Source organism: Hyla sarda, chromosome 4, assembly GCF_029499605.1.
Source record: "Hyla sarda isolate aHylSar1 chromosome 4, aHylSar1.hap1, whole genome shotgun sequence".
NCBI classification, from domain to species: Eukaryota; Metazoa; Chordata; class Amphibia; order Anura; family Hylidae; genus Hyla; species Hyla sarda.
The window spans coordinates 167,364,636-167,377,443 of record NC_079192.1 but is presented as its reverse complement, the minus strand read 5'-3'; the positions used below and the strand labels follow the sequence as shown (position 1 = coordinate 167,377,443).

At 43.9% G+C, this 12,808-nt stretch overlaps 1 protein-coding gene across 8 annotated transcripts in view; it reads right to left on the bottom strand.

The window, feature by feature from the left end:
* The window catches only part of ZNF609 (zinc finger protein 609), a 77,823-nt gene that overhangs the window by 18,353 nt on the left and 46,662 nt on the right, over window positions 1-12,808 (bottom strand). For all 8 annotated transcript variants that reach the window (XM_056572648.1, XM_056572647.1, XM_056572650.1 and 5 more), the window contains one exon: window positions 12,490-12,715. In XM_056572648.1, coding sequence (XP_056428623.1) covers window positions 12,490-12,715 — 226 coding nt within the window. The remainder of the gene's footprint in view (window positions 1-12,489; window positions 12,716-12,808) is intronic.

The following is a 12,808-nucleotide window of genomic DNA, read 5'->3' as shown; positions in this document are numbered from 1 at the left end:
CTTAAAGGGGTACTCTGCCCCTAGACATCTTATTCCCTATCCAAAGGATAGGGAATAAGATGTCAGATCGCCGGGGTCCCGCTGCTGGGGACCCACGGGATCGCCGCTGCGGAACCACGCCATCATTACTGCACAGAGCAAATTCGCTCTGCGTGTAATGACGGGCAATACAGGGGCCGAAGCATTGTTACGTCACGGCACCGCCCCTCATGACATCACAGCCTGCCCCCTCAATACAAGTCTATGGGAGGGGGTGGCAGTCGTCACGCCCCCTGCCATAGACTTGCATTAAGGGGGTGGGCAGTGATGTCATGAGGAGCGGAGCCATGACGTCATGCTGCTCCGTCCCCCAGCAGCGGGACCCCGGCAATCTGACATCTTATCCCCTACCCTTTCGATAGGGGATAAGATGTCTATGGGCGCAGTACCCCTTTAAACATGACTATGGGATTCTACTAGGGAAATCATTTTTTATAATAAATGCCCTTTCCTGGATCCTCCCACTGCCCTATCTTCAGCAGCAGATCAGCACACAAACTGTTCAATACAGTAGACTGTTGGCTTCCCAGCCAGTAGTCCTGTGGTAATGACATGTATGTTGCCTTTCTTTCCTTCAAGGAATGTATAAAATACATTCGCATTAATACAGAGGAGTCGGAGAGTCAGATTCGGAAGTACAAAAAACTGCAGAGTCGGAACATTTATCTACTGACTCCACAGCCCTGCTTGAGGGGTGTATTTTCCAAAATAGTATGCAATGTCACGTGGTTTTGTTTTGCTTTTTGTTTTTTTTTGCTGTTCTGGCACAAGAGGGGCTTCCTAAATGCGACATGCCCACCCAAAAACCCTTTCAGCAAAATTCACTCTCCAAAATCCCATTATCGCTCCTTCCCTTCTGAGCCCTCTACTGCGCTTGCCAAACACTTCACATACACATGAGGTATTTCCTTACTCGAGAGAAGTTGGGTTACAAATTTTGGGGGGCTTTTTCTCCTTTTACCCCTTGTAAAAATTCAAAAACTGGGTCTACTGCGAGAGTAAAAAAAGATTTTTATTTTTCTCCTTCACTTTGCTGCTATTCCTTTAAAACACCTAAATGGTTAAACTTTCTGAATGTCATTTTGTATACTTTGAGGGGTGCAGTTTTTATAATGGTGTCATTTATGGGGTATTTCTAACATGAAGGCCCCTCAAATCCACTTCAAAACTGAACTGGTCCCTGAAAAATTCAGATTTTGAAAATTTTGTGAAAAATTAGAAAATTGCTGCTGAACTTTGAAGCCCTCTGATGTCTTCCAAAAGTAACAACATGTCAACTTTATGATGCAAATATAAAGTAGACATATTGTATATTTGAATCAATATATAAAATGTATATGGAATATCAATTTTCCTTACAAGCAGAGAGCATCAAAGTTGGAAAAATGCAAAATTCTCACATTTTTTATGAAATTTTTGAATTTTTCACCCAGAAATTATGCAAGTATTGACAAAAATGTACCACTATGTTAAAGTAGAATATGTCACGAAAAAACTCTCTCTGGATCAAATTCATAAGTAAAAGCATCCCAGAGTTATTAATGCTTAACCTGTTCAGGACGTGGGGAGTATGCATATGCCCAGCATTCTGAGTCCTTAAGGACGTGGGACGTATGCATATGCCCGTGGGAATTCCGGCCCCCGCCGCTAGCCGGGTGGGGACCGGACCGGGATGCCTGCCGAAATCATTCAGCAGGCATCCCGGCACATCTTTACTGCTGCCCTTCTATAGCAGTTGCAAAACTGCAACTCCCAGCATGCCCAGGAGTTGTAGTTTTGCAACATCTGGAGGGTCACAGTTTGGAGACCACTGTTACAGTGGTGCCCAAACGGTAGCCCTCCACATGTTGCCAAACTACAACTCTCAGCATACCTAGACTGCCCAGGCATGCTGGGAGTTGTAGTTCTGTAACATCTGTCACTTCTGATTTTGCAATTTTCCTGAAAACTTTGAAATTTGCTGCTCTACTTTGAAGCCCTCAAATTTTTCAAAAAGTAAAAAAATATGTCTATTTTATGATGCCAACATAAAGTAGACATATTGGATTTGTGAATCAATATATAAATTTATTTGGAATATCCATTTTCCTTACAAGCAGAGAGTTTTAAAGTTAGAAAAATGCAAAAATTTTCATGAAATTTGGGGATTTTTCACTAAAAAAGGATGCAAGTAACGACAAAAATTAACCACTAAAATAAAGTGACGAAAAAACAATCTCAGAAACAGAATACCGTAATCGGTAAAAGCATCTCAGAGTTATTAATGCTTAAGGTGACGGTGGTCAGAATTGCGAAAAAGGGCTGCGTCCTTAAGGTGAAAATGAGCTGCGTCCCTTAAGGGGTTAAAAAAGGGGCTTAACCAACATTTCCTATTGTGATAGTGACTTTTTCAGATGAAGTTTATTTATTTATATAGCCAAGTTGTTTACCAAGAAACTGTCATAATAAGTTAAAGGTACTGTCATTACCATTTCCCACTTATCAATGGTCTTGTTAACATCTGATACCATAGGTATTTACCAACACTACACACTTTAAAGTCTAGGAATAAACAGAAAAAGCACCTCCCTTCTCCTTTATACCCGCTGAAGCAGTGTTTCCCAACCAGGGTGCCTCCAGCTGGTGTATAACTACAACTTCCAGCATGTCCGGATAGCCTTTGGCTGTCTGGGCATGCTGGGAGTTGTAGTTTTGCAATAGCTGGGGGCACCCTGGTTGGGAAGCACTGCTCTGAAGGAACAATAACAGAAGGAAGGGGATCACTTCAAGACCACTCGCCCCAAAAAAATAAGTTCTAAGGATCAGGGAAAAGTGAAAAAAATTCTAAGCAACAGCCTGAAAATATCTAGGCCATAGCTTGGCTAAGAATAAAAATAAATAAAATAATAATTTCTCCTTTAAATGCTTTTCTGTAATGAATTATTGTTTTGTTAATTAAAATGTTAGCTGTTAGCCCATACAGTATTATAAGACAACTAGTAACCTTACAGAGCACAGCAAATAAATCAGGCTTGGAAGAGGTGTACAATGCAGCGAAGTCACACAACCGGAATCTGAACGTAAAGAGATAAAGTAAAAGAAGAAACACATCTGTAGAACGCAAACCTATTTGGTTATAGGTAATAAAAGCACAGCAGCTTCTGAGACTTCGGGAAGCAAAATGTCTACACACCTGCAGCTTTTCCAGCCTTTCATTCAGAAAGCAGATGGCTGCACAGCTGCACATAGTGACTATAAGCAGAGTAAGCAGGTATGAATGACCCTGTTATCAACCAGTGAGCGGTACATTTTCTCAGACAGCGTGGCACTGTTGCAAACCCTGAGGAATCCTGTACTACATTTGATAAGCAGCTCAAAAGTGCTCCCTATTGCACTGAACATCTGTTACCATAAATAACTGCTGAAACCAGGTACATTTACTGGGTTTTAACCCCTTAAAGGGGTATTCCGGGCAAAAACATCTTATCCCCTATCCAAAGGATAGGGGATAAGAGGTCTGATTGCGGGGGGGCCCGCCACTGAGACCCCCCGCAATCTCCCTGCAGCACCCGCATTCTATGCAGGGGTGCGTCTCCAGTTTCAGAAACCTTTGGGTTTCCGGGACTGGGGACGTGACATCAAGCCGCGCCCCCTCCAATAGACATGAATGGAAGGGGCGTGGCATGACCTCACGTCCCCAGTCCCGGAAACCCGGAGATTTCCAAAACTGGAGAAGCAGCTCTCGCATAGAATGCGGGTGCTGCAGGGAGATCGCAGGGGGTCCCAGCAGCGGGCCCCCTGCGATCAGACATCTTATCCCCTATCCTTTGTATAGGGGATAAGATGTTTTTGCCCGGAATGCCCCTTTAAGGATGCAGGGTTTTTCCGTTTTTGCATTTTTGTTTTTCCTCATCACCTACTAAAAATCATAACGCTTTCAATTTTGCACCTACAGACCCATACGAGGGCTTAATTTTTGCGCCACCAATTGCACTTTTTAACCCCTTAAGGACTCAGCCCATTTTGGCCTTAAGGACTCAGACAATTTAATTTTTACGTTTTCATTTTTTCCTCCTCGCCTTCTAAAAATCATAACTCTTTTATATTTTCATCCACAGACTAGTATGAGGGCTTGTTTTTTGCGCGACCAGTTGTCCTTTGTAATGACATCACTCATTATATCATAAAATGTATGGCGCAACCAAAAAACACTATTTTTGTGGGGAAATTAAAACGAAAAACGCAATTTTGCTAATTTTGGAAGGTTTCGTTTTCACGCCGTACAATTTATGGTAAAAATGACGTGTTCTTTATTCTGAGGGTCAATACGATTAAAATGGTACCCATTATTACATACTTTTATATTATTGTTGCGCTTAAAAAAAAATCACAAACTTTTTAACCAAATTAGTACGTTTATAATCCCTTTATTTTGATGACCTCTAACTTTTTTATTTTTCCGTATAAGCGGCGGTATGGGGGCTCATTTTTTGCGCAATGATCTGTACTTTTTTTTGATACCACATTTGCATATAAAAAACTTTTAATACATTTTTTATAATTTTTTTTAATAACATGTATTAAAAAATTAGGAATTTTTGACTTTTTTTTTTCCGTTCACGCCGTTCACCGTACGGGATCATAAACATTTTATTTTAATAGTTCGGACATTTACGCACGCGGCGATACCAAATATGTCTATAAAAAATGTTTTTTACACTTTTTGGGGGTAAAATAGGAAAAAACTGACGTTTTACTTTTTTATTGGGGGAGGGGATTTTTCACTTATTTTTTACTTTTACTTTTACATTTTTTTACACTTGAATAGTCCCCATAGGGGACTATTCATAGCAATACCATGATTGCTAATACTGATCTGTTCTATGTATAGGACATAGAACAGATCAGTATTATCGGTCATCTTCTGCTCTGGTCTGCTCGATCACAGACCAGAGCAGGAGACGCCGGGAGCCGGACGGAGGAAGGAGAGGGGACCTCCGTGCGGTGTTAGGAATGATCGGATCCCCGCAGCAGCGCTGCGGGCGATCCGATTGTTCATTTAAATCGCGCACTGCCGCAGATGCCGGGATCTGTATTGATCCCGGCACCTGAGGGGTTAATGGCGGACGCCCGCGAGATCGCGGGCGTCGGCCATTGCCGGCGGGTCCCTGGCTGCGACCAGCAGCCGGGATCAGCCGCGCATGACACGGGCATCGCTCCGATGCCCGCGGTTATGCACAGGACGTAAATGTACGTCCTGGTGCGTTAAGTACCACCTCACCAGGACGTACATTTACGTCCTGCGTCCTTAAGGGGTTAATGACATCAATCATTTCTCCAGAAAATTAACGGCGAAACCAGAAAAAAAATATTTGGGGGGGGAAATTGAAAAATAAAAACGCCAATTTGCGCAGTGCACTTTTCGGTAAAAGTGACACCATATCTTTATTTTGTAGGTACAAGGATTACATACGATTACAAGGATACCTCATTTATATATGTTTTATTTTATTCTACTACTTATAAATTATAACATTGGTTCTGAACCCCAGGGGTTCGGTGAGGCAGTCTCCGGGGTTCGGCGGGTGTTTTATGCCTCGGACATCCCTGTGTTCTGAAAGATGCTTTCGGAACACAGGGATGCCTCTGTTAAGTCCCAACTTCAAAAACGCGGGGATCGCCAGGAACTAGCGCACGCAGGGACGTCATGTCCCATGCGTGCGCTCATGGCAACAGAGCGCGGAGAAGAAGCAAGAAGGACGCGCGCTGGCAGTTGTTTAAAAGCGGCGCGTCAGCTTCGGTGTTCCAACCACCAATCCTCCGGTCCTGCTATGGCCGGACCCGAGGAGCGGTGATCGGAACACTGAAGTGGGGCAGTACACAGGCATACAGCCTCCAGCCATACTGTATGGCTGGAGGCTGTATGTCTGTGGGGGAATATACTGCACCAAATGTGGGGGAACTATACTGCCAACCTAATGTGGGGGAACTATACTGCCAACCTAATGTGGGGGAACTATACTGCCAACCTAATGTGGGGGAACTATACTGCCAACCTAATGTGGGGGAACATACTGCCAACCTAATGTGGGGGAACATACTGCCAACCTAATGTGGGGGAACATACTGCCAACCTAATGTGGGGGAACATACTGCCAACCTAATGTGGGGGAACATACTGCCAACCTAATGTGGGGGAACATACTGCCAACCTAATGTGGGGGAACATACTGCCAACCTAATGTGGGGGACTATACTGCACCTAATGTGGGGGGATCTATACTGCCAACCTAATGTGGGGGGAACTATGCTGCCAACCTAATATGGGGGAACTATGCTGCCAACTTAATGTGGGGGGAACTATGCTGCCAACCTAATGTGTGGGGAGCTGTGCTGCGTTCTTAAAGGGGTAGTCCACTAAAAAGATATAAGTGTGCATAGGAATTTGTTCATATATTTTTTTAAACTATATTCCGGCCCTCCAACGGTCTGAGGGACGTGAACTGGCCCCCTGGAAAAAGTTTGAGGACCCCTGCATTAGGGCCTAATGTGTGGGTGAACACTGCCTGCGCCTAATGTTTTGGTGTCAACAAATGGTAACATACCCTATTATTGCTAAGAAAGCTCTGGAGATTTTCATACCTTTGTTACAACATATCTTTGCGAGCAATCCTTTTCCAGGATGCAGGAAATAAAAACCAAAGAAAAGGAACAAACTTTGTTGCAAAAATGACATGAGAGTGGCACTTGCCAAGGTAAAGCCGCGCATTTCTGAACTGGTCTCTGAAAGACAACAGCAGAAGTCACACTGATTTGCAGTAATTATTATGTTTTTGTGTGAAAATCTTGTTTTCATGGTTTTGTTCTTTGTTCTTAATGGTGTTGTTCATTTTGTGCACCTAATTATACCGTATTTATCGGCGAATAACACGCACTTTTTAGGCTAACATTTTTAGCCTAAAGTCTATGTGCGTGTTCTACGCCGATAAGCCGCCGCCGTTCAATGATTTAAAGCGGGCGCTTTAAATCAATGAACTGCAGCGGCTTTGCAGGTGCAGAGACAGCCAGCGCTGCCAGCTTCTCTGCCCCTGCCTGCCCTGGGGTCTAGAGCCCTGCTGCCGGCCCTTCTCTCCCCCTGGCTATCGGCGCCGCTGCCCGTTCTCTCCCCCTGACTATCAGTGCCGGCGCCGATAGCCAGGGGGGAGAGAAGCGGCGCCGACAGACAGGGGGAGAGAAGGGGCAACGGCACCCATTGCCGGCGCCGCTATCCTGTTGCCTTCCCCCCACCCCCGGTCTGCGCTGCTTCAGGCCTCCGGTGTGCATCCCCTGCGTCGTTGCTATGCGCGGCGCATGACGTCAGTGCGCCGCGCCGTGCATAGCAACGACGCAGGGGGCGCACACCGGAGGCCTGAAGCAGCGCGGACCCGACCCCGGCAACAGGCAATTATGCAACCGGGGATGGGGGGAGGCAACGGGGCAGCGGCGCCGGCAATGGGTGCTGCTGCCCCTTCTCTCCCACTGGCTGTCAGCGCTGCCCCATTGCCAGCGCCGCTTCTCTCCCCCTGGCTATCTGCGCCGGCAATGGGGCGCCGGCACCTATAGTCAGGGGGAGAGAACGGGCAGCGGCACCGATAGCCAGGGGGAGAGAAGGGCCGGCAGCAGGGCTCTAGACCCCAGGAAAGGCAGGGGGAGAGAAGCGGGCAGCGACGGCCTGGGGGTGTATCGGGGTATACACGCGCACCCTCATTTTACCATGGATATTTGGGTAAAAAAACTTTTTTACCCAAATATCCTTGGTAAAATGAGGGTGCGTGTTATAGGCCGGGGCCTGGTATACCCCGATAAATACGATAAATATATACTTAAATATATACCTTCTATGTTTTAAATTTGAAAAATTCATATTTTATTTGTCCAATTAAGAGGGGTTCGGTGAATGCACATATGAAACTGGTGGGGTTCAGTACCTCCAACAAGGTTAAGAACCACTGAATTATAACTACAGGCACCAAAATTAGTATGTGTAAAATTATATGGAGATATGAGTGCTAATTTTTTGCGCCGTGATCTGAAGTTTTTATCGGTACCATTTTTTTTTTAAGGGACTTTTTGATCGCTTTTTATCCATATTTTTTTAGGGTATTCAAAGTGACCAAAAATACGCAATTTTAGACTTTAAAAAAAAATTCCAAAGTGTACGCCATTGACCATGCGGTTTATTATATTTTTATAATTCGGACAATTACACACACGGCGATACCACGTTTATTTTTATTGAAACTTTTTTTTTAATGGGAAAAAGGGGGAGATTCAAACGTATTAAGGAAGGGGTTAAATCACATTTCTTAATGTTTTTACCTTTTTTTTTTTGCAATGTTCTAGCCCCCATAGGGGGCAGATACTGATCAATGCTATGCCATAGCATTGCATTGATCAGTGTTATCGGTGCTCTGCTGCTCCAGCTCTGTGCTCTGCTGCTCCAGTGGGCGCCCACGATCTGACATTATCCCCTATTCTTTTGGATAGGGGATAAAATGTCTAGCAGCGGAGTACCCCTTTAAAGAGATTGGGCCAACAATGAATAAAGAGTACAGTACACCTGACACTATACAACAAAAGCAGTAAATGGTTAACACATCAGACTGGGTTGTATGTATGGATAATGGAGGACTACTGCTTTATTACATTAGTCCTCTTCTGACCTTTCTGTTTTAGAAAATATTTATGACAATTTTGGACCATCTTATAGCTCTGTGTGTGCCATCCATGCCTGTGATATTCTTATTAGAAATTTAAAGGTGTACTTCACTGGCCAGCATTCGGAAGTAAATGTTCCGAACACTGTTTTCATGCTGCAGGGGTCAGCCACACCTCTCATGACTTCATGGCCATGCCCCCTCAATGCAAGTCAATGGGAGGGGGCGTGACGGCACCCCTTTAAGACTAAATAGTCATTGGGGGGGGGGGAGGTATTGGATATTGTCAGACAGTAAAGGGATACGCCCCCAGATGGTATCCCCCTTGGCTATTTAGTATTTCTAATAAGACCAACAGAGGAACGGCACAACACAAAGTTATAAGAAAGATTGTCCAGAATTGTTATTTCAAGGGGAATGTGGGTGATCACTAAAACAGATAGGTCAGGAGAGGCCACAGGTCCCTTTTAAACAAATGTCATCAACTAATGTAATGAATAAAGTAGTAGTCCAACATTATTCATAGATACATACAATACAACCCACTCTGATGAGTACAATTTACTGCCTTTGCTGTATGGAGCCAGGTAACTGTATGCTAATTCAGTGTTGTATTACTGTATTATACGTCCATTCAACATTTCCAAGAGGCATTATGGAAACTAGTCTGCATCATATAGCACTCAGAGATGCAAAGCTTGGCTGAAGCATTATAAAGAGCAGGACACATTTTACTGACTATTAGCAATAGCTTGAAATGGTAGGGACTGACTTTGGCACACATTTCTAAACAACTGAACAATGACTAAAAGGGGTTGTGAAAAACAAAAATACAATTTAGCAACGTTGAGTGTTTTTTTTACAGAAAACACTTTACAGATAAACTTACATGTAATCTGTATTCTGTAGGTCAATACGATTAAAATGATACCTATGTTTAAATGTTTTTCTATTATTGTACTGCTTTTAAAAAGCCTCAAACTTTACTTTGTATTTTACCTTGTTAAGTCAACACAAGGGACTATTTAAAGCAGTCTTTGGTCTGCTATTTAAGTTCAGTGCTATGCATAGCACTTATCAGTATTATCGGCAATTTACTTGTATAGTCTGCCTCTGGGCATGCTATACAAGGAGATCCCTGAGGCGGTATGGAGCAGATAATTAGAGCTGCATTTTACACTTATAAGACTCCCATGATTGTGCTGTGGTAGTGCTGGGCGGTATACCGGTTCATACTGAATACCGGTATGTTTTTCCTGTACGATATGAATTTTTCCCATACCGCAATACCGGTCGGGCCCCTCCTACCCCCCCCCCCCCCCCCCCAACACACACACACGAATGAATCCCTCACAAATGAATGAATTATCAGCCGCAGTGCTGCACTGTCCCCCACATCGAGGAACTAATCATGTGTTACCCACAGGCGCTGCTCTCCCCGTCCTCCTGTGAGCCTCCTTTGACTCACTCTCCTATGTTCCCCCGTTGCTCCGATATCTGCCTCAGGGTCCTCCGCTGCAATCCTCATGCTGCTCCCGGGGGACGGGAACGTCACAGAGCCATCAGCGTATCATCGGCCGCAGCAATGTTCTGCCTCGGCAAGTGATAGGCTGAGCACACTCATGTAAGGAGCTTGGTCCAGCTCCTTACATGACCGTGCGCTACGCTGACAGCTGTGTGACATTCCTGTCCCCAGGAAGCAGCATGAGGATCGCAGTGGAGGACAGTGAGGATGAACCGCCATAACTTACAAAAATACCGTGATATGCATTTTTGGTCATACCGCCCAGCACTATGCTGCGGCTGGTCCGATAAGTGCAGACAATCACCGCAACTGCTTTATATGCTGGTATCAGTATTGATGACAGCATCTGGAGGGTTAACAGTGATCATCGGCTATGATCGCTAATGTCTGCAGTTAAAGGCGAGATCCCAGCTGCTGATAGCAGCTGGGTCCTGCCGTCTTAACCAAGCACAACACCTGCGCTCACTTCATAGTCAGATTGCCCTTTAGGATGTAAATGTACCTGCCAGTGAATTAGGTACCAGGGAACCAGGACATTAATTTATGTCCGGTGTCGTTAAGAGATTAAAATGTATGCCCGTATAAGAACGTATAGAAATACATTTAACGCATATGACAAAAAGGTATTCAAAACTGAACCAAATTGGTACTGCTTTGGTATAGACATTTGGGCTATATATCAGACATACAGTGGGTGAAATAAGTATTGAACATGTCCCATTTTTCTCACTAAGTATATTTCCAAAAGGTGCTATTGACATGAAATTTTTAACAGATGGTAAGAACCCTAATTTGGTGTGTTCCATGTTGGGGGTGGTAGTAGTAGTACAGGGGCTGAGGGATTGATTGCACTGGGTCTCCCTTCTGAGACCCGATGCAATCAGAAGTTATTAACCAGGGGAGCGGGCAGCATGGTTAATAACTTCTGATTGCATCGGGTCTCAGAAGCGAGACCAAGTGCGATCAATCCCTCATGCCCTGTACTACTACCCCCAACATGGAGACTCTGTTCCATGATGGGGGAAGTATTACAAGCACTAATGTAGTCTCCACAGCCACCCGCAGCTGGGGGAACTACTACTCCCATCATGGAAACAAGTGTGTTCCATGATGGGAGTAGTAGTAGTAGTCCCACAACACTGCAGGAGTCTGCTGATTTCACCTCTTCTGAGCATGCTCAGAAGTAATAACGAATAGTATAAACCGGGGGCAAAAGGATGACATTAAAGGATCTACTGTTTGCCATAGACTTCAATGTTAAATTTAATTTAGACAGCCCAAAAAATTCTGCATTCAATGTCTTTTGGCCGTCAAAAATAACAGATTACAAACAAAACAGATGCAAACGGGTGATAAAGGACTGGGAAAAAAATCCCATTGAGATCCTTTTAAAGCCGTTTGCTACCCGTTTGAAATAGTAGTAAACAGATTACAGAATGTTTTTTTTTTTTACGTGGCAGGCGGTCGTGTGAACGAGCCATAAGAGCCAAGGACCATATGTAGAGACCTGGAATTAGCTTGCACTGTTATCTAATGGAAATAATATTTTGTGAGAAAAATGCTGATGCATACAGTACTTTACCTGCTGTATGTGTATGGTACAGATATGAACGTAGCCTTACAGAAAATTTTTATCTAGACGGTACTTTAACAACTGATAGATTTTACTGTGTGTAAACCATTTGCACACAATTTTGAAAGACTGGAAAACCTCTTTAAACCGCTGTCATGTTGGTTATACTGCTGAGGGTAGCATTAGATAGAGACAGACACTGTTTTCAGCAGTTTGTACCTTATGCTCTTCCAATAAACAGTGGGGGACATTGTCATTTATGGTATGGGGGTCATTATTCGTGTATGGTAGAAGCAGTTTACCCCTTTTGCCGAATTCCAAATTATGCGCAGATGCACTAAATCTATCATACCTCCACTCTTTGAAAAATGAAATTGATGATTTAGAGCATCTTGCTATGTGCACTCCAAGATGGTTTATATTTGCGTAAAAAATATGGTAATTGCGCAAGATTTCTGAAATATACGCAGTTAAAAAATGTGTGCGTACTAAATAAGTCACTCCAAGGTACACCGAAACATACACATCTAAAGGAAATGCTCCACCAGAATGTACGCTAAAAAAAAAAAAAAAGCTTCCGCAAAATTTTGCACAAAAATTTAAACACAAAACAGGGGTAAAATCTTTGATACATGTCCCCCAGTGAGTGCACATGTTAGAGAATATATTCAGCTTACCATCCTCTGTCTCCTGCCAAACAATTCCTTCCAAATTAACACTGGTGCCTGGTTCACAAGGGCCAAGACATTCAGGCTCAGTAGCAAGAGCCACATCACTGGTGTTGACACCCACAGATCTTGTGCGCACCATGATCTGCTCACAGGGAGATGATATGTCACTGTTCACCATGGGGACGAGCAGATGCAGAGGTAGCCCAGAAGATGCACAGACTGCAGATTCCATCTAGAATGAAAGGTTTGAGAAACAAGGTCAGTTCAACTGCATAGCCATAAAACAAAATGGTTACCACTTACAGCAGAAGTTAAGTCTTCTCAT